The sequence below is a fragment of the Lithobates pipiens genome, unplaced genomic scaffold, assembly GCF_037356315.1.
Source record: "Lithobates pipiens isolate NorthernLeopardFrog02 unplaced genomic scaffold, aLitPip1_a1.2 Scaffold_18, whole genome shotgun sequence".
Classification (NCBI taxonomy): domain Eukaryota; kingdom Metazoa; phylum Chordata; class Amphibia; order Anura; family Ranidae; genus Lithobates; species Lithobates pipiens.
Genome location: NW_027507758.1, coordinates 549120404 through 549141046, shown reverse-complemented (window position 1 = coordinate 549141046; position 20643 = coordinate 549120404). Strand labels below are relative to the sequence as shown.

Genomic DNA, 20643 nt, shown 5'->3' with positions numbered 1-20643 from the left:
TCTAGCTGTGCAAAGCTGGTAGAGACAGCCCCAAAAAGACTTGCAGCTGTAATTGCTGCGAAAGGTGGTTCTACAAAGTATTGACTCAGTTTCTGTAAAAAAAAAATTTGAAAACCATTTATCATTTCCTTCCACTTTGTGTTGGTCTATTACTTAAAATCCCAATAAAATACATTTAAGTTTTGGTTGTAACATGAAAAAATTTGGAACATTTCAAGGGGTTATGAATACTTTTTCAAGGCACTGTACATGACTGCAAGTATGTACACTGCTCATGACAAAAAAAATGAAGTTTGGTAGAAAAAGAGAGGTTTGGGAGTTCACTGGGAGGCAGAAATACACAATAAGAGACAATTTCATGAAAAAAAAAAAAAAAGATTACAAGGCCATTAAGTAGTAGATGTATATGGATTATTTTTGGAGAATAGTGATATTGTTTAGTGTCAGTTTAAGCAGTTTAATGCGCTTTGCTTTCCTTCTCTTCAAGCTGAATTCCAGGCAGGCAGCTAAACACAACTAAAATACATGTGCTAAATTCTTTTACCTGTAAGATGATTTGACATTCCGGTTGGCCATTCTGGCGATTCATATATCTTCTTTGCCACACTGTTAATGATGCTGATTCATTGTCCAATGAGCAGGCTGGAGGTGGATAGGTAATATATGAAGCTGCACTGCCATATCTGGGATCCTTAGGAATTATATGAACTTGGGAAATGCAGCACATAGCATGCCATGCCAAATGATTGATGTGACCAAAATATTGGTGTCTACTTACTAACAGTGACAATCTGACAAGCCATTGGATCTGCATGACAGCCAAGAAAATAGCATTTTTCCCACTGTGTAATTATCAAGCACACATTTATGTTTTGAGCCAACAAGTAGCTATGAAGAGTCACATACACAAGAGTAATACTAGTGACGTGGTCCATCTTCAGAATAATATGTCACAATGGTCAAAGCAGTGCTTAGATCTCTGGTGCTGGGGGCCAACAGGTTCCTCTGGCTACCATGATAATGGTTAGCATTAACTGGTCATCTGATCACAGATAACACTGTTTCATTTTCCATATGGTATCACAAGTCATCATTGCAGCATATATCACCTGGCCCATCTCACTAACTGTTCTTTGGGGAGCCAGTAATAGTTTTGCTTTTCAACCATAAAAACCACCCAAATGTCCACCTTTCATGTCCCCTCTCACCATACTGCCTTCATATTTCAGTGTTTCTGAATGAAGTTCGAAATGATTTAACAAAACATTCACTTATAAACCCTAATTCTAACCCTAAAATATACCAAATATGCACAGAATACACAAGCACCAAATTAAGACTCGCTCGGAACTTACTGAAATTCCAAAAGCTGCTTTTTTCTTGCCAAATCGTTGAAGAAACCATTGCCAAAAGGGGATGCTCACTACAGCGGAGATCTGCAGAGAATGAAAGGTTATCATATACTAAACATGAAGATAACAAGGGCCAGTGTGCCAGAATTGTCCCTACTGACTGTCCCTGTATTATGTAAACTTTGTATATTTCCTACAGGACTTAAATTAAATGGTTTTGATCTCGTTGAGCATGTTCAGATAGTGAGACCTATGTATTTAACAGATAGCAATACACTGGCAGACCAATCTTGTTCTTGTTTTTTGTGTAGGCTCAGATGGCCATTGTGGGACCAGCTCTCTGGGCACCATGCCTGATACACTTAGCAGCTTTTTTCCTGGTGAATCTCTAGGAGGTAGGTTGCTGGGTCTCTTCTCATCTCTCTTCAACTGCTCACCTTGGGACTGGCATGCGGAATGCATTAGCTATAGCCAATTACACACATACTAGGCACAGTTTACACAGGAGTCAAGTAAACACATACAAACTCCAAGCAGAAAGTGTCCTTGCCAAGATCCGAACCAATGACCCCAGTGCTGCAAAGCATAAGTGTTAGCCACCAAGCCTCCACAGTCAGGTTCTACATACACTAAGTATTGGGGTGCCTGCCTTTACATGCACATGAAGTTTAATGGCATCTCAGTCTAAAGCCTCGTACACACAATGGGATTTTCCAGAGATAAAACCTCAGACTTTTGTCCAAAGGTGTGTGGATTTTGTCTTGCATACAAATGGCAAGGAATTTTCGGCCAACAAACACAAACGTAGTGACGTACTACTTGGTTTTTCAGCTCTTTAGCGCCACCCTGTGGGCTCCTTAGAATACATACTACAGGACTATAAAGAGGCCAGTAGCCAATAGCTTTCGTCTCGTAATTTATTCCGAGCACGCGTGGCACTTTGTCCGTTGGAATTGTCTACACACAATCGGAATTTATACGATCTGATTTTGTGGTTGGAAAATTTTAGATCCAGCTCTCAAACTTTGTGTGATGGAAAAAGTCAGATGGAGCCCACATACGATCGGATTTTTTGACAACACGATTTGATCACACATTTTCCGTCGGAAAGTCCGACTGTGTGTACAGGGCAAAAGACTGGGATGCCATTAAAGTCCATGCGCGTGTAAAGGCAGGTGTCCTAATACTTTTGGTAACATAGAGTAGGTACAAGGCTTGCAAAGTAAACTAAAGCTGTATTTTACATGTTGTTACCCAATTAAAAGATTTACATCTACTCACAGGAGACTATGTAATATGGGACCTAAAAACCGGTCTGAATTGTAAAACAAGTCACACAAGCAGTGACATCACTTGCGGTTTAACAAATAGTGAGGAATCTGATTTAAACAGAATGGATGTATACATTTCAGAAACATCTGTCAATTTACAAAAAAAAGTAATTATTGTGCTATAGATAGAGTTCTTCCTACCATGACACAAGGTGAGAATTTTGCAGCAGGTGGTATCATCTGGGGACGTGAAATAAGATTCTCATCGCTTTTCCTGCCACCTGTCTCTGGATCAGCACATTATTTCCCCAGAGTCTACACGGGCAGGTGTGTCAGGGCCAGGACTATTGGTGGGGGTAAGAAACTGGCACCTTGCATTGTCTATATAACACATCCTTCTTGGGAATATATACAGCATTCCCTTCTGAGAAGGAGAAAACAAGCTGTACGGGATCATGTAGAAAAAACATCAAGGGATCCCCTCTTCCATACTCCATATGTACCTGATGTGCTTTACTTTAAAGGGTCCCTGTCCCTTTGCAGGATACATTTTATTTAAAATCAGTTATAAATTATATTTTCCAAGAGATAGATAGATAGATAGATAGATAGATAGATAGATAGATAGATAGATAGGTAGATAGATAGATAGATAGATAGATAGATAGATAGATAGATAGATAGATAGATAGATAGATAGATAGATAGATAGATAGGTAGATAGATAGATAGATAGATAGATAGATAGATAGATAGATAGATAGATAGATAGATAGATAGATAGATAGAGCGATAGAGCGATAGATAGTTAGTGGTGTACCTAACATATTTTGAACCCAGGGTGAATCACCCATTCCAAACCATTCAATAAAATAATTTAATTTCATCAAAATTACTAAACTATGCAGAGATACTGAATTTAGCATATCAACCTGACTGATGTTCAAGATGCTACATGGTTATCAACATAAAAATTTAAATAGATGGGGGGGGGGGGGGGTGTTTGGGCGCACCGAAGAAAAAAAATGCATTGGGTTGATTTACTAAAACTGGAGAGTGCAAAATCTGGTGCAGCTGTGCTTCAATTAGGCCCCTTTTGCACGGGCACCTCCATGTAGCGAATTCCTCTTGCCCAGCGGGTATCGCTCGGATGACAGGTCAGTGTCCACTCAGCTATGCAGAGCGTACACTGACACAGTCCCACTTCTCCTCTATGGGGAAATTGGATGGAAACTAACTGCCTGTCCGCTTCCATCCGATCCACCGGCTGGATGGAAAATAGGACCATCATCCATCTGTTTCTTGTGGGCATGATCAGATGGCGATGGGTGTCAGTGGACACAGCCGCCACTTTATAGAGGAGTCTGTAGGGTTCAATCAGGTCCGCCTGAAAAAAAAACCGACAGGCGGACCTGATTGGAAAGCCCACATGTAAGGGGCCTTAAGCTTTGACAACAAAAACTGGAAGCGGATTGGTTTCTATGCAGAGCTGCAGCAGATTTTGCATGCTCCAGTTTTAGTAAATTAACCCCATTGTGCATTGTCTGCCAAGCACCTGGAAGCATGGCCAACATGGGTGTTGTGGCATATTGCTTGTAGTGTGGGAGTAAAATGAGACCCAGCATTGGTGTTACTGGCACAAAAACAGTACCGGGAAAAGTAACCATAATAATCCCCCTTCATTGGTGGTCAGTGGTGGTAACATTAACCCCACAGTATTGGTGCTCAGAGCCAGGCTGTAAAAATAATGAGGCAGAAATAGCAAGTCAAATTAGTCATGAAACTAAACAGTATTAAACAAATCATGCTCACTTCAGACATCTTCAAAATGGTGTGTCAGTTATGGAGGCACTACTCAAGATGATCATGCGAGCACCCCTTGAATTGCAATACCCAGTGTGGGCCACACCCCATAGGTATGCCATAGATAGATAGATAGATAGATAGATAGATAGATAGATAGATAGATAGATAGATAGATAGATAGATAGATAGATAGAATTCTGTTCCCTTACTCACCAGGATGGTCAGTACCAGATTCTGGAAGTGTTTTCGCAGGTTCTCTGCAGCATGTGTGCAAAAAAGGACAAAATTGCTCTGCTGAAGCTGATAAATTTAAAAACAGAATACACATTGAGAAATCCCTGTATCTAGACAGTCTTTCTCCTTTACAGGGGAAACGTCATGGCCTAATTATTAAAAATCAAAGATTTCCATAGACATGGCATTCTGAATATATTAGTGAAAACGTACACTCAATAAACACGCACGCTGATATAGCAGACAATGCATGTCCCTGCACTGCGTGGACACTCCCTGGGCTGTAGAGCAGACATGATTTGCTTCAAAAATCCAGCTTGGTTTTGGTAATGGAGAGAGTAACTGAAGCTTACACCATAAGATAAATGTCTCATAGTTTGAAGACTATCTCATAAAGGTTTTGTGATATTGTTGTACAAAGCTTTAAGGCTTTTGGGTGTAAAATGGGTGGACCTGTAGGGCTAGGGCCTTTTTACAGCATTGTGGGTTTCTTCTATGTATCCACCTCTTTAATGTTTGTCTCCATGTTGTGTCCCTATCAGTGCCTATATCAGTCACCAAGGCCGACCTGCCTTATTAATGATGCCCAGATTATGTTTCCCTCTCTCTCTTAACCCCCTTCCTTTTGTTTCTTATGTACTGACATTGTTTAACGATTCAAGCATGGCAAAGATTGTTTGCCTCTGCTGTTTACAGAAAAACCAGATTCTATAAAAACGATTGAAACAAAATCCAGCTTGATCAATCAGTCCTTACCTTAAAAGTGGATGTAAACTCTCGCATATACCCAGCCTCAGATGATACACAGGGATGAAACAAATCTCCCTACATATGTTTTACATGTTTATCTGCTGTCTTCAACTTTATATATTCTTTAGAAAGTTCAGATCCTGTTAGGATATTTTCTCTTGCTGGTTAGCACTGCAGTGAAGTCTGGGCATACAGCCAAGACAGCTGATTGCAGGAAAGGCACACATCCCCTTTCCTCATAGGTAGAGACTTTTAGAACTGTTTCTTTAATAGTTCATCACTCTGCTAGAGCAGAGTACAGAGCAGGAGAAAGCTACAGGACATAGTGCTTTGAAGAGAGATAATAAAACACTGCAGATATATGTGCCCAGCTCAAATTTAATGAATCAGGCTTACATCCACTGTAAGGTCAGCCTGCCAGGAGGTGTGCTGTACCCCTTACAAAGAAGGAGTGCCTGAAGCCCCCCCCCCCCCCACCCCCACCCCTGAAATGCATTAGATTTCTTTTTATTATTATTATATAAAATGCTGTTTCAGACTTTCTAAATATTGGTGTGGTACTCCTTCTGCTTTCTGTATATGATAACCACTTTCATAAACCTACAAGATGGTAGTAAGTTCCTCTCAAGTCACTACATATTTCCATTTTGCTCCTGGCTTAGTAAATCTTCCCTGCATGGTATATTTATTTGTCACTGCGCAGTGCAGGGTTGGATTTACTAAACCAGATCTATTCATCAGTGGTTATAACCAGCCAAAAGAAGAGAGGTAGGTCACAGAAGAGATTTCCAATGCATATGCTGGAACTTTTTATTAGGACTTCAGATGTAAATAGGATTTTACATTGCTGGTGCCCCCATCACATTGCGTCCAATGCTCCACCCTTTCTCAGCCTGTTCTATCCCTACCAGGATGCCACAAAACAGCCATTACCTGAACACCAGCTGAAATAAGCAGGAAGGAAAATGTCAGGAAAAGGTACGGACCATGCTGCATCGACTGTCTGAAACCGCTACAAAAAGGCATAATCATGCCAGGCTGGAATGCATAGGGATCTGTAAAATACACATCACCTGATTATAACCTGAAATAGCTGGTGGTCATTATAAAAGCTGGGGTAGAATTATTTGAAATAATAAAAAAAAAAAATAGTTACCATCTTTCTCTTTGATCCCCAGAAAGAGTACCGCAGTGCAGAACAAATAGATACAGCCAATGGCTCCCGCAGCAATCATGTAGACGTTCCTCTAGACAAAAATATCACAAAACGTCAGGATGGAAATCAGAGAACGAATATGAAGTTTTTGTTGGTTGCCACTTTGTATGAGCTGTAACAATGCTGCACATGGCAGGTTCCTCCCTGGTCACATACTGTCCTAAATCTTATGCCACCTACACACGACCGGACTTTTCGACAGACTTTGCAGCTGAGGTCCGCCGGACTTTCAAATGAACGGACTTGGCCACACGCGATCACTCCAAAAGTCAGACGGATTCGAACGTGATGACATAGAATAAGGAAGTTCATAGCCAGTAGCCAATAGCTGCCCTAGCGTCGGTTTTAGTCCGTCGGACTAGCACACAGACGAACGGATTGTCTGCTAAAAGCCGAGTCCGGCGGACAAATTTGAAGCCAGTCCTATTTCTAGGTCCGCCGGACTTTTGGGAAGAAAAAGTCTGCTGGAGCCCACACACGATTGAATTGTCCGACGGACTCTGGTCCACCGAACCAAGTCCGCCGGAAAGTCTGATCGTGTGTACACGGCATTAGTACTGCTAGATGCACCGTCCAGCCCCATCCAGCTGCATCAGCTGTCAGTCTCTCATAGACTTTTTACAGGCTACTTGCAAGGGGCTGGACAGTGCACCTGTTCCATTCGCCAGCACCTAAATCCCAGAGTTTCGTGCACTGTGGATAAATGCCCAGTGTGCATGGAGCCTTAGAAATCAGATCTTTGCAGATGAGGGTAGACATGTATTTTTATGGGGCAGGGCCTTCTAGTACATGTAACTATATGGCTATTTTTTTTACCAAAACCCACAGGAACATGAGAGGCCTGGGAGGAATCAGTAGGTCTTGGTCTTGTTCCCTGTATTGACCCTCACTGTGGCTTCCTGTGCATGTAAAACCAGTACAAGTATAAAGGGCAACAGGTATGACCAGAACAGAATGACATAGACAGCAACAAAAATAAAATTGTATCTCCTCACCACTAACTTTTTTGTGTGTGTCTGTGTTACTATTGGAGAGATTTCCCATCACTCCCCATTCCCCTGATCCCTGGGGGGAATTAGCTGAAACCAGACCACTCTCTACTCTGTGACTCAACCAACCATCGGAACACAGTCCTGGCATTGTTCAACGGTGAACATTAAGGGAAGCAGACTGCGTTGAGCTGTTGGCACCCAACCACCCATATGTAACACCCTGTTACATGCTTATATGTAAGAAAAGGTATGGTCCTTTCATCTGCACAGAAGGGCAGTTGTAGGTAACCTGAAATTGTAAAAAAACTCCTTACTAACCCTCAATTTAAACATTTAAACACCTGGAAAGTGCCTATTTACATACCTCTTCCTGCCAATGTTTCATGGAACCAGAAAACCCTCAAAAGTAGGAGGGTCACTCTCCCCAGCCTGCTTTGAAGATCAGTTTGGTAGGACATTTCTGACAGATGATACAACTAAAAAAACAAATCAATCAAATTATTCTAGACTTACAGCATGAATCTGGTAGTCTGGTGTCCCCGGGATGAAAAATGTGATGTTCTCCATAGAGTCCGTGTCATTCACGGTGAAGTTCATGGTACCATTAATTACATTGCAGTGATGGGCAGTGTGAGCGCTGGCAACGATCTGCCCCTGCAGAGCCGCTCCAATGAGAGTTCCAAGTACCTCCACCGTCATCCCTACAAGGCAAAACATTATCTGACCACATCATCCATGGTTTTCAGGGAAATAAATGATTTGTCATAAGAATAAATTATGAATAATGTTATGATGTGTAAATATATATACACACTTTTTTTTTTAGTAAATGTAAATAGCTCTATGAAAGAATCTTTCAAGAGCTACTTATCTGAGCATTTCATTGATGACCCCATGAGCTGGAAGATAATATACACCAACACCCTTTTCTAGTCCGCATTCTAAATCGTAACATAAAGAATGGCCAGCTTAGCATAAAACTACTTCTTTATCTTTTTTTTCATCCCAGTTTCCGCTTGCTTCTTTTTCATTTTTTCTTTATTGTTTCTTTATTGCTCTCCTTTTCTATACTGCCCTTTTTTGTATTTAGGCCGAAGTTCTACTTTGAGGAGACTGTACCACATTGCCCTGAACAGTTATTGTCTCTTGCTAGCCCCCATTCAGACCCACTTATACTCACCTTTTTTCCAGGTATAGGGTAACTTGCATTCCCAAGATACAGTGCCCAGGCCTAAATGACCAACCTCCAGGCCTCTACATTGTCACACATGATAGGGGATAAGATCAACAACTCTTTATAAGTTTTGACTCCCAGCTCCGACACAGGAATGGTGCGGTGAAGGAGTGCAAGGAAGTATACTGAGTGTTAGATGTGAGCTAGCAAGAGAATATGGAATTTTTCCATAAATGTGCAAAATGTGCATCTCTTTAAGTTTTAAGGAATATAAATACTTATGTGGTGGATTGTTAGCCATGTACTACACTTGCCAGATGTATTTTTGTTACCTTGCAATAACTTACTATGCTCCTACCGTACCTAACCCATTGATTTAATATTGCATGCCAACGCAAGTATAAGAAAGCCATACTTGCTCCAGTAGCACACTCTTTATTGCAAGTTGAGGTACAAATAGTTGGGCTCCTCTGTAGGTAGAAGAGCATTGGTTAAATAGTTTTTTGACTGTGCAGTGCTGCAATGGCTGTGGCTCTGTTACCTCCCCGTGGCTTCTAGAACTCTCTGGGTAGTTCTGAAAATTAGAGGAGTGGAGTGGAGGAATAGAGGTTGCATTTTTTTTGGAGTTCCCACCAATCCCTTAGAAGGTGAGGCTAAGTAGGCAGGGGAATAACCCATAAATACTTACGGGTCTGGCAGTCTTCGGTCCAGTTGTCTGGAGGGGACCACTGTGCTGGGGGGCTGTGTCCCTGGGCAGGAGGAAGGCCAGGAGAAACAGAGAGAGAGGAAGGAGAGAAGGAGCAGCTGGAATCCTTACACCCTTTACTAGTCTTAGCTAGGCTTAAATCAAGTCCAGGCCTGTACAGCAGTGTGCCTCTACAGCAGCCACTTGGATTCCAGGATTCACTTAAAGGGACTCAGTGGGTAACTTCCACTTCTACCTACCCAAACCTGTATAGAGAGGATAGTAAGGCTGCAATACTGCAACAAGTCTAGGTCAAGGGGACAGCTGAGTGCCAGCTCAAAGCAGCCAAAAACAGCCCAATTTCTGTAGCTTGGGACAGCAGTAGCCAGGTGCTTTGGTATTCCTGTAAGGACCTGCATCTTCAGTTTTGGAACTTTACATATTGCAAGTTTAGCTGCACCATCACTCCCAATTCTGGGTATCAGTTGCAACCCATCATCCCTATCCAGGCTATTCCCTAAATAAACAAAAACAAAACAAAACCCCTAGACTTTTTATTGAGGACCCCGCCTCGGTGTCTCTGCCAAACTTTGCTTTCTGACCTCCAAATCCTTCCAGCAGACCGATCGCTAATATCAACCCTTTACCCCAAACATCGTATACAGACAAGAGGCTAAAGTTAAAACCAAAAAAATAACTGTTTATTGAACAGTAATACAGGTTTTTATACACTTCAAAAATAGGGGAAGTCACCACATGAACAATAAAAACAAATATTACACATTAGGGTAAATATCCCACAATTGTTAGGTAACGAGGTAGTATTAACACCAGAATAATCACATCTCCAGGAGGATTAGCAAACAGACAGAAACAATAGGTTACTCAATTAACAATGGAAATTCACACCTAGGAGGCACACAGTGGGGAAATTACACAATGGAAAGACACTTAACAGTAAAAACATAAGTTTACATACCCTGGCAGGATTTATGGTTTCTTAGCCAGTTTTCAGAGAATATGAATGATAACACAAAAACTTTTCTTTAAATCATGGTTAGTGTTTTTTGCTAAAGCCATTTATTATCAGTCAACTGTGATTACTCTTTTTAAATCATAATGAGACATCAGAAACTACCCAAATGACCCTGATCAAAAGTTTACATACCCCAGTTCTTAATACAGTGTATTGACCCCCTTTAACATCAATGACAGCTTGTGGTCTTTATGGTATTTGTGGATGACGCTTTTTATCTTCTCATATGATAAAGCTACCCATTCCGCTTGGTAAAAAGCCTCCAGTTCCTGTAAATTCTTGGGCTGTCTTGCATGAACTGCACGTTTGAGATCTACCCAGAACAGGGCAGTGTGTCCCTCAGACTTCCTCCTCTTCCTGTGTCGATGCACACAGAGAGGAGGGGGAGATGGCTTCGGTCTGCTCCGTGAGACAGGGAGATAGTCAGCGAGGGAGAGACTCAGATGAGTGTAGGGGGTACAGACTGTGCAGTGTTAGCGGTGCCGCTGCCCACAAGTGTCACCCCTCCAGGTGTCGCCCGCACCCGCCGCTCCCCCTAACAACGCCACTGATTCTATACCCCAACAAAACACAGAGGCCCCAAATCTTTATCCAGGCCCCCTAGTTCTTAGACATGTTTCAGGAAGACATGGACTTGATACCAAAATAAAACTACTCCAAAGGTCCCCCAGACACACACCTCCCAAAGAATAGAGCCCCCTCAAATGCCATGGCCCATGGTCAGTAGGCAAGAGGCTACCTGGCAGTCCCCTCTAAAAGCCCCTATCCCGGTTGGGTCTGTCACATTAAGCCCGTGAAGAAAGCGTGGAAAATTCCTGTTGCCTGGCTGTGTGGGGGAAATACCCAAAAATCCAGCGGCTCTTATGGGAGTAATGCCCCGTACACACAATCGGACTATCCGGTGGACTTTCCGAACGAGCGGACTTGCCCACACACGAACTGACTTTTGGAGGAGGTCCACCGGACTTTCCAAATTAATGGACTTGCCCACACATGGACTAAAGTCTGTTAATTTTGAACGTGACTTTAGGTACGACGGGACTAGCGAAGGAAGTCAATGTCGCCACTTTCATTGGTGAGATTGACACCTTGCGAGCCCCGTTGCCTGGTATGGGTTTTAAGGGTAACCCCAACGCCAAAAAACGGCGTGGGGTCCCCCCAAAGCCCATACCAGACCCTTATCCAAGCACACAGCCCGGCCGGTCAGAAAAGGGGTGGGGATGAGCGAGCGCCCCCCTCCTGAACCATACAAGGCTGCATGCCCTCAACATGGGGGGTGGGTGCTTTGGAGCCCCCCCACCTCAAAGCACCCCTTCTGCCTATATAAGTCGCTGCACAACATGTCTCCGGCATTACAGCGGGAGAGAGCGTTGTGTCAACATCAGAAGAAGAGAAGAAGAAGAAGACGGCAATGACGACGGCGAGAAGGCCCCCGAAGTCGGAAGAAGGCCCCCGGAGCTGCCTAATAAACTACTTTAAAAACCTGTGTTGTGTATTTTTTTATTGACACTTTTTCCCCCCAGGTGAATGGGTAGGGGTACGATGTACCCCATACTCATTCACATAGGGTGGGGGGCCGGGATATGGGGGCTCCCTTATTAAAAGGGGCTCCCGGATTCCGATAAGCCTCCCCGCCTCTAGACCCCAAAAACCAACGTCTAGGGTTGTCGGGAAGAGGCCCTTGTCCTCATCAACAAAGCACCCCCCCCATGTTGAGGGCATGCGGCCTGGTACGGTTCAGGGGGGGCACTCGCTCATCCCCTCCCCCTTTCCTGACCGGCTGGCTGTGTGCTCGGATAAGGGTCTGGTATGGACTTTAGGGGGACCCCCACGCCGTTTTTCGGCGTAGGGGTTACCCTTAAATCCCATACCAGGTGATGGGGCTCGCAAGGTGTCAATCTCGCCGAAGAAAGCGGCGACATTGACTTCCTTCACTAGTCCCATCGTACCTGAAGTCACGTTGAAAATGAATGGACTTTAGTCCGTGTGTGAGCAAGTCTATTCATTTGGAAAGTCCGGCGAACTAGCACACAGATGAGCGGATTGTCCACCGGAAAGCCAAGTCCGTGGGAAGAAAAAGTCCACCGGAGCCCACACACGGTCGAATTGTCGACTCTGGCCCGCTGGATAGTCCGATCGTGTGTACGCGGCATAAGTAATACATTCCTTTTTTTTCGACCCAGTGCACCACAAAATACGTGGGTTGTGGGGCTCTGCACTGGAAATTTGTTGTCACCTAGTGTACTTGTGTGTTAGGGTGCCACTCTAAACACAGGGCTGTGCATTATGGTAATTCACAGTAAAATGTGTGTTTTACCACATATTACTGCAAAACAATATAATGAAGCCAGTCTTAAAGGTCAGCTGCCCCTTAGACTGATACCTCAGTGAGTTCCGTGTCGGAACGAACAACCGATTAAGTATTTACATGTAAGAAAAAAATGTATTGGTTGCTGTGGTCAACACAGAGTCCATGTTTTAGACAATTTTATACTGTACAGGAGACCCAGTATAACCTGTACTTACTGTACGCAGTGGCTGAATCTCTCTCTGATTGCTTTGCACTAAGAAACATGGTCAGGGTGGTGTATGGGACATGGTAGATCTAAAGGACACAAAAAAAAATGATTAGATAGAGTATGAAGTAAAGTAGTATTAAGATTCTAATCGGGATCCAAAGCTAATCCAAACCAAATTCCACAATTAAAATTCAGTCAAACTTTTTGAAGTTTGATCACATTGGTGATTGTGAAATTTGGTACTCACCCACAATGCCCTGTGCACCTTTGACTCTGGTCAGCAGCCTGACAGCTGCCAGTAAGCTTTCCCTACAGATCAGTAACACCTAAAACTATCTTTATTTGTTTGGCTTTCCATCCAATAAAGTACGTTTTCCTTTTAGATTTTGACACGTGTCAAGCACTAGTAGTCCTTTTTTAAATGGAAAAAGTGTCAGACCCAAAATATGTTTTTCTTTTTTGGCAGACATTTGCTTGAAGCACCAACTGGCCTAAATCCAATCAGAAGCCCCAAGGAAGTGACTTAGAAAAATAAAAAATATATATTAATTAATGAATTATAAAAAAAAAAAACAGAACTACAGCCCTCAGGTGTGGCAATGTACAATTTGGCCAGTAGCACCACTGATTGACACCAGGTTGACAGCAGCACTAACAGGCCTAAGTGCAAGTCGCAGGAAGCTGTTTTGCCTAAAAATTTGAGCTACAGCCCTCAGGTAAGGGGAGGGGGTTGGCTACAAATTAACCAGTGGCACCACAGTTTGAAGGCAACATATTTTTCACCTTCTAAGCCAAACACATCAAAATGCAAATGTTGTTTATGCTGTCCCTAAAGAACTGTGGTGGTTACAGATTTAAGGGCTTATTTATACATTGATCGCACTCTCAAGAGCGATCTGCAGTGGATCGCATTTCAGCAGGCAATTGGCAGGCAGTGAGGAGGCTATATCTCACCTCTTTACTACCTGTTTTAACTCCTAAAAGTCTGCACGACCGCATGGTTGCATTGTGGCCCCATTCAGTTGAATGGGTCACGTTCAGGGGCAGTGGCAGCTCGTCCATGCAGGGCACAGAGGCGCCACCCGCCTAAACCATGCACCCGGCCCCTAATCTACATGCAGGGTTCCAGACGCATGGATTCCAATAGGGTTTTTTTTTTTTAAGCACGTGTTTAGAGTCTAAGGCTTCAATTGGCTTCAAAAAAGGGTGGGCTCAGGGCGCAGCACACTCTGCCCAAAGCCCATCCAGTTGTGTAACAATAGCAAATTTGTATTAGTTGCTGTCTTCCTAATTCTCCTCCCGGCCAGTCAGGAAGGTGGTCCTGAAACCCCGTTGGCCAGGGAGTCTCAGGACCCACTTCCTGTTCAGCTGGGAGGAGAAGCATTGCAGTCCTAGTGCTCTCTGTACCTTTGCTGGAAGAGGGGGTTCTCCGCGATCTGCCTCTGCAGCTCCACAGTCTGTCCAGGAACCAGGACGGGGAAGTGGATGTGATCCCAGTGTGATCGGCAGCCCCTCTGTCCAAGGCGGTGAAGGAAGGAGGTGAGATGGAGACCAGAATCTTCTCTGGGAAACGTCTCCTCTGCACTGCTTTCAGATCTGTTTGGCCCCACCTCTTCTTTCCCCCTGCTTCCTAAGGTAAGGATGGCTTGTTGTTGATCACCGCCTTCCTGTCCGTCTCCTTCAGGGGGGGAGTGGGGGGTGGTTTGGGGGTGGCGTTAGTTTACCGACCCCTCCAAAATATTGAGCACCAGCTGCCACTGTTCAGGGGCCAGTTTCTTACAGGGGTATAATTCTTGCTGCTGCAAAGTATTGCAGCCACAGCAAGTATGCAACCCCATCTGGCTGCCTATGCAGCTTAAGGGGCCAGTAAAATCAACTCAGCCACCTTATTTTCCCACCCCCCCAACTGTAAGTGTAAACTTTGCCTAGGTCGTACCCTTAACTTGTAATTGAAAACATTTGGGTATTTTCTATGTTGCCCTCAAAGCTGTATGAAGAGGCCCTCCAACCCTTGTCCCGCTGTACCATTTCTTAATTATTTTCTTCATTAGCAAAGGTCCCTTACAGCTTTGGAGGGTGGGGGGATTCCCATGCCATTTGGGTGGCTCTAGCTTGTCAAAAGTAACATTCAAATATGGTCCCTTACTGACTTTGGTACAAATCAAATTTTAAATTCAAATTTGTTTAATTTTTTTTTTCTTTTATTCAAAAAATTGGCTTTGAATAGAATTTAGGCATATTCACTCATCACTAGAAGTAAAAGGCATCACTATCAGGGAAGGTGAAGATCAGTGTCTAATTAAAGGGTCATCTACAAAAATTCAGCCATCACTTTACATGGATCCAATGATTGACAAAGATTGAAGAGCTGTAGAGTCCAGTGAGCCAGTGAGGACTATTTAGTCAGTAAAGAATCGTTCTTGTATCTCCAATAAACCATATTCTTCCTTTCATTGTTACAATGAACTATGTAGGAATGAAGAAGACGGGCAACAAGATCTAAACTAATGTTCCTGCATACAATTTGATAAATAAACATTAAAGTATAACAAAAAGCAACAATTTTTGATTTGTTTTAGATAGAGTGGAGGGGAATTAGAACACTTGTCATTTAATATTACTGTCTGTGCCTCTGTAAGGGAGATTCACCCTCTTTATTTGTCCTGTTTACCAATGTCACTGAAAGTGAAAGAAAAATCTTTCAATGGGGACACTAGTTCTGGTGACCCGGGGCTCCCCAAGAAATTCCCTTAAATAGGTTGTAAACACTTTAAAAAAAATAAAACTGTAAGACAAAGGCATAATGAGCTAGTATGCATCACATACTAGCTCATTATGAAAATACTTACTTTAGAAGGAAGCCTTTCAGTGGCACACGCACACCGCTGAGATGGCTGACATTTTCCCTGGAGTTTCTTCCGGGGTTCGCAGGCTCCAGCGCTGTGAGCGGCCAAAGCCGCAATTAAGTCACTACCGCACATGCGCACAGGAGCCGCCGTTCATGGCACAGGGCTCAGAAGGAATGGCACCCATGGCCGCTCCTTCAGAGCGCATTCGCCACTGGCTACATGTAATGTAAATATCTCCTAAACGGCACATGTTTAGGAGATATTTACACTACCTATAGGTAAGCCTTACTATAGGCTTACCTATAGGTAAATGTCAGCAGAGGAAGTTTACTTCCTCTTCAAATTTACAGGGATTTCCTCTTACTTCCTGTATTAGCTTTTGGATAGGAAGTGAAGGGAAATCTCCCCAATGGGACAAAGATGGCAAAAATAAAACTTACAGGGGTTATAACCCTCCTTTACCAAAAAAATAAAGATTTTTCCTATACAGTAATAAATTGAAAAAAAAGAGAGTATCCCCAAGTGGACTTTAAAGGCATTTATATCTATTCAGAAAAGATTTAGACATATTTAGAAATATTTAGAAATTAGAATTAGAAATGGAAAAATTGATTTATCTAACAAAATATACTAAAAACATATTAATAAATACAATAAGTAAATTGTTATGGAATGTGTACAAATCTGTATGAAAAACACCAAATGGATTACAGCACACGGTACAGTGTGATCCTTTACCCGGAATTTATCTGAAGGATCACACTGTACCGTGTGCTGTAATCCTTTTGGTGTTTTTCATACAGATTTGTACACATTCCATAACAATTTATTTATTGTCTTAATATGTTTTTAGTATATTTTGTTAAATAAATAAATTTTTTACATTTCTAAATAAGTCTAAATATTTTATGAATAGATATAAATGTCTTTAAAGTCCACTTGGGGATAGTCTCTTTTTCAGTTTATTACTGATAATGATGTGGTATTATATCTATGAGAAATCAGTCACTGACCGCTATCTTTCATTACCTATACAGTAGTTCTACTTTAAACCTGCAGCCAAGCTGCATACTCCAAAACACAGATGACCAGACTTGTTAATGTAGAGAAAACTGAATAGACTGATCTAAGTATATGACCGGATAAGCCGTCACTATGATGTCACTCACCGTGCTGAGGGCCTGAAATGAACAAAAGAAGATTAAATACCACAGGACTCTTCCGGTCACAAATGGCGGGACGAACCACAAGAAGAAATAGGACACGACCAGGAACGGCATACTCCCCAGCATCCTGAAACATAGACATCCGAGATTATTAGATCTCCAGCAAATCCAGAAATAAACAATCCCTTTCAAGTATACGATGTACACTGCAAGGATTTTAGAGCTGAACCCCCAAGCAAATATTACAGCAGTATTAAATCCAAAAATAACTTACACGGTACAGTGCTAAAAAAAAAACTTTTTCACAAATGCAAAAGCATTAATATATAATACTTTCCAGGCACAAAATTTATATAAATTATAATATATTATAATATGAAGAAAGAAAGGAAGAATAAAGTCCACCAAGAGAGTCCTTGAAAATATTAACTTGAAAATGCTCAGGGAATCATGTGTGGAAGAGAAAGTCCCATCACCTTCAATCGATAACACTGCCTCTTACCATAACAATTTGACCCTCCCACAGGATTGGGTAAATAACACATTTTAAGTTCTCACTTAGCGTTTCTTTAGATTTCTTTATTTTGTACTTAACCACTAGATGGCACTGCTTCCAGGTGCCGTTTTTTTTTTAGCTATTTGCTAATAGCTATTTTTTAAAATATGGGCTGTATGTTTTTTTGTTTACAAACGATTTTTATTTGGTACATAGGGGAAGTATACAGAGAGTAAGCATAGATATAACATAATAAATGCAATGTATGTCAAGTTAAGCATAAAAAATCACCATAGATACAAAATTCGTACAAAATTCAGTGCATATATATTGCAATAGTTTGTGATTTAATTTGGCATAGTGTTGGGCTAGAGCCGCAACAGTGCAGTAAGTCTTGGACAGTCATGTATAGGAGACAAAATTTCAGGGGGGATTAAAAAAGGAGGTAGAATGGTTAAACCAGGGATCCCATTTCTTACTATATAAATGTGTGGTATTCTGTGTGATATGGAATATCTTTTCCATCAGATTGATGTTGTTAATTCTGTTTTTAAGATGATCCAAGGGGATGGAATGGGATTTCCAATGGAAAGCAATTAGCCAATGAATTGTGACACATATTGTATGAATCAATCTCATATTGTAGGTGGAAAGAGAGGGGATAGGGGCATATAGGAGACAATTCTGTAAGGCTAGTTTTATATTATTATTTGAGATCACTGAGGCAAAATTCTCTAACTGTTTCCATATATATGTGATTTTGAAACAGTCCCAGAAGATGTGTGAGAATGAGCCTGGGGAGTTACAGCCTCTGAAGCATGTACGAGGTGTTGTGGGGTATATTGAATGTAATTTGACTGGGGTATAGTACCATCTGGTAAATAATTTTAGTGCGGTCTCTTTGACTGTGATTGATCTCGTGCATTTGTGTAAATTGCTAATACAAATGTCCCAATCGTGAGATGAGAGCAAGAGATTTATTTCCTGTTCCCATTTGATCATGTATGGGAGTTTGGTTATTTCAGTGTGATTGAGAAGCTTAAGATATATTTCTGAAATCAGACCGGATTTTCTTGGTGCTTTAAGACAGATATTTTCAAAAAACGAGGGGGGAGGGGGATTTGTTGTTTGGAAATACGTATTGAAGAAATGTCTAATCTGCAAGTATCCACAAAATTCTGTATTTAGAATCTGATGTTTCAATTTAAGAGATGCAAATGAGGAGAAATTGTTGTTTTCTATAAAATTCGTAAGGGAGGTCAGATTATGGTTGATCCACCATGACAAGTCCACCACATCATTGTTGTTCTGTGGGAATCTTGGATCTCCTACAAAGGAGGCATGGGGTGGAGATCTAGAAATAAGATTTAATTTTTTATTGTGTAATTTCCATAATTGGAGTGTGAGACTATTTGGTTGAGAGCATCAATAGTGTTTATTGGGACTTTGTTGCCCCAGGGAATGCCAGAGATAGATAGTGGTTTGATAGACTTGTTCAAATCTGACCCATGGTATTTTAGAGTTGTAAATATGCCATTGGGCCATTTGAGCCCATCTTGCAGACAGATAGTATAACCAAAAGTCCGGGAGGCCTAATCCTCCATTTCTCTGTGGTTTGTTTAATACCAGTCTGGGTAAGCGTGGGTGAGAGTCTAGCCATACATATTTATTAATAATTGTCTGAAATCTTGAGATCATTATTTTATTTAGTCTGATTGGTTGTGCTCTAAATAGATATAAAATTTTTGGTAGAATGGTCATTTTAACTGCTGTGATTCTGCGTAAGAATGAAATTTTAAATGATTTCCACATTTCGAGGGTTGATCTTAATTTATTAATTAAAGGTATATAATTTTTGGAATATAAATCATTGATGTTAGGGGTAAGGAAGATGCCCAGGTAGGGGAGTGATTCTAATAACCAGGAAAAATCAAATGTAGAGCGTAGGGTATCTAATTGAGATGATGGGATAATAATCGGCATACCTACAGATTTAGAAACGTTTACTGTCAGCCCTGATAAAGACGCAAAGGTGTTTAGTGTTTGTAACAGGTTCGGTAGGGCGATATTTGGTTGTGTAAGGAAGAGGATCATGTCGTCTGCGTACATACTTAATTTATATGTGTTGTTGTTTGCAGTATAGCCTTTAAGGTCAGGGTTTAGTAGAATAGCTGTTGCTAAGGGTTCTATCGCTAAAGCGAAAAGTAATGGGGAGAGGGGGCAGCCTTGTCGAGTGCCTCTTCCGATATTGAAGAAATCTGAATTACAACCTGGTAGTCTTATTCTGGTAGATGGGTTATGGTATAGTGCATGGAATGCATGTGTAAGGGCCGTATGTTTTATGTGTTATTTACCATTTGATTTAAGGAATTCTTTAGGAGCCCTCCTCAAACTTTTGACCCCAAAGTGCACATTTTATGGGATTAACTTTGCTTTGGTTATATTGCCCCTTTTGGTTCTTGTGAGATATTTCCTGCAATAGGATGCTCCTTCTGGTCCCTGCAGCACATTTGCCTCTGCCAGGAGAGAGGTTTTTTCCTGGTCTTTCAAATGCAGTCACTGGGTGGGCCCTGTCCTGTCCTATGTCCTATGTAATGCATAATGCCGGATTATTAATGACGAAATACGTAGGATGTAATACCCAGATGTAGGTTGGAAACATCAGTGGTATTTATGACATGCTGGTTTTATCTATGTGTAGTGGCGGCTCCTGAAGAGCACGCACAATATGTGTTTTTTCAAAGTTAAACTTTGCCTAAACGGCAGTTTGGTTTAGGTATAATTGTCTAAATTGGACTTCAGCATCAGTCTGACTGGACTGTGAGATGTTCAGCCTGGCCACAGGGGGTGCTATCTCTTGTGGCAGGCATGGAACTATGGTCTGGTCAGGTGTTTAAGTTACTCTCTCTCTGAGCCAGGTCAGTGGGAGTGGTGCTCTCGCTGTCTCCTCTGGGAGAGGGTATTTAAGATGCAGACGTCACGTGGTTCAGGGTTCCGGTCCAGTATGATGTGCTGACTTCATGGTCCTGGTCCTCCTGACCAGGCCCCAGGAAGGCTATGGCCTGGGGTGCAGATCCACCCAACTTTAATGCCTCGG

The 20643-nt window shown here is 42.0% G+C and overlaps 1 protein-coding gene across 1 annotated transcript in view; it reads right to left on the bottom strand.

The window, feature by feature from the left end:
- Positions 1 to 20643, bottom strand: part of MFSD2B (MFSD2 lysolipid transporter B, sphingolipid) — a 90884-nt gene that overhangs the window by 25516 nt on the left and 44725 nt on the right. Inside the window, exons 4-10 of the mRNA XM_077488863.1 lie at positions 17054 to 17177; positions 13043 to 13121; positions 8135 to 8322; positions 6570 to 6660; positions 6347 to 6468; positions 4643 to 4729; positions 1356 to 1436 (exon numbers count right to left, since the gene is read on the bottom strand). Coding sequence (XP_077344989.1) covers positions 1356 to 1436; positions 4643 to 4729; positions 6347 to 6468; positions 6570 to 6660; positions 8135 to 8322; positions 13043 to 13121; positions 17054 to 17177 — 772 coding nt within the window. The remainder of the gene's footprint in view (positions 1 to 1355; positions 1437 to 4642; positions 4730 to 6346; positions 6469 to 6569; positions 6661 to 8134; positions 8323 to 13042; positions 13122 to 17053; positions 17178 to 20643) is intronic.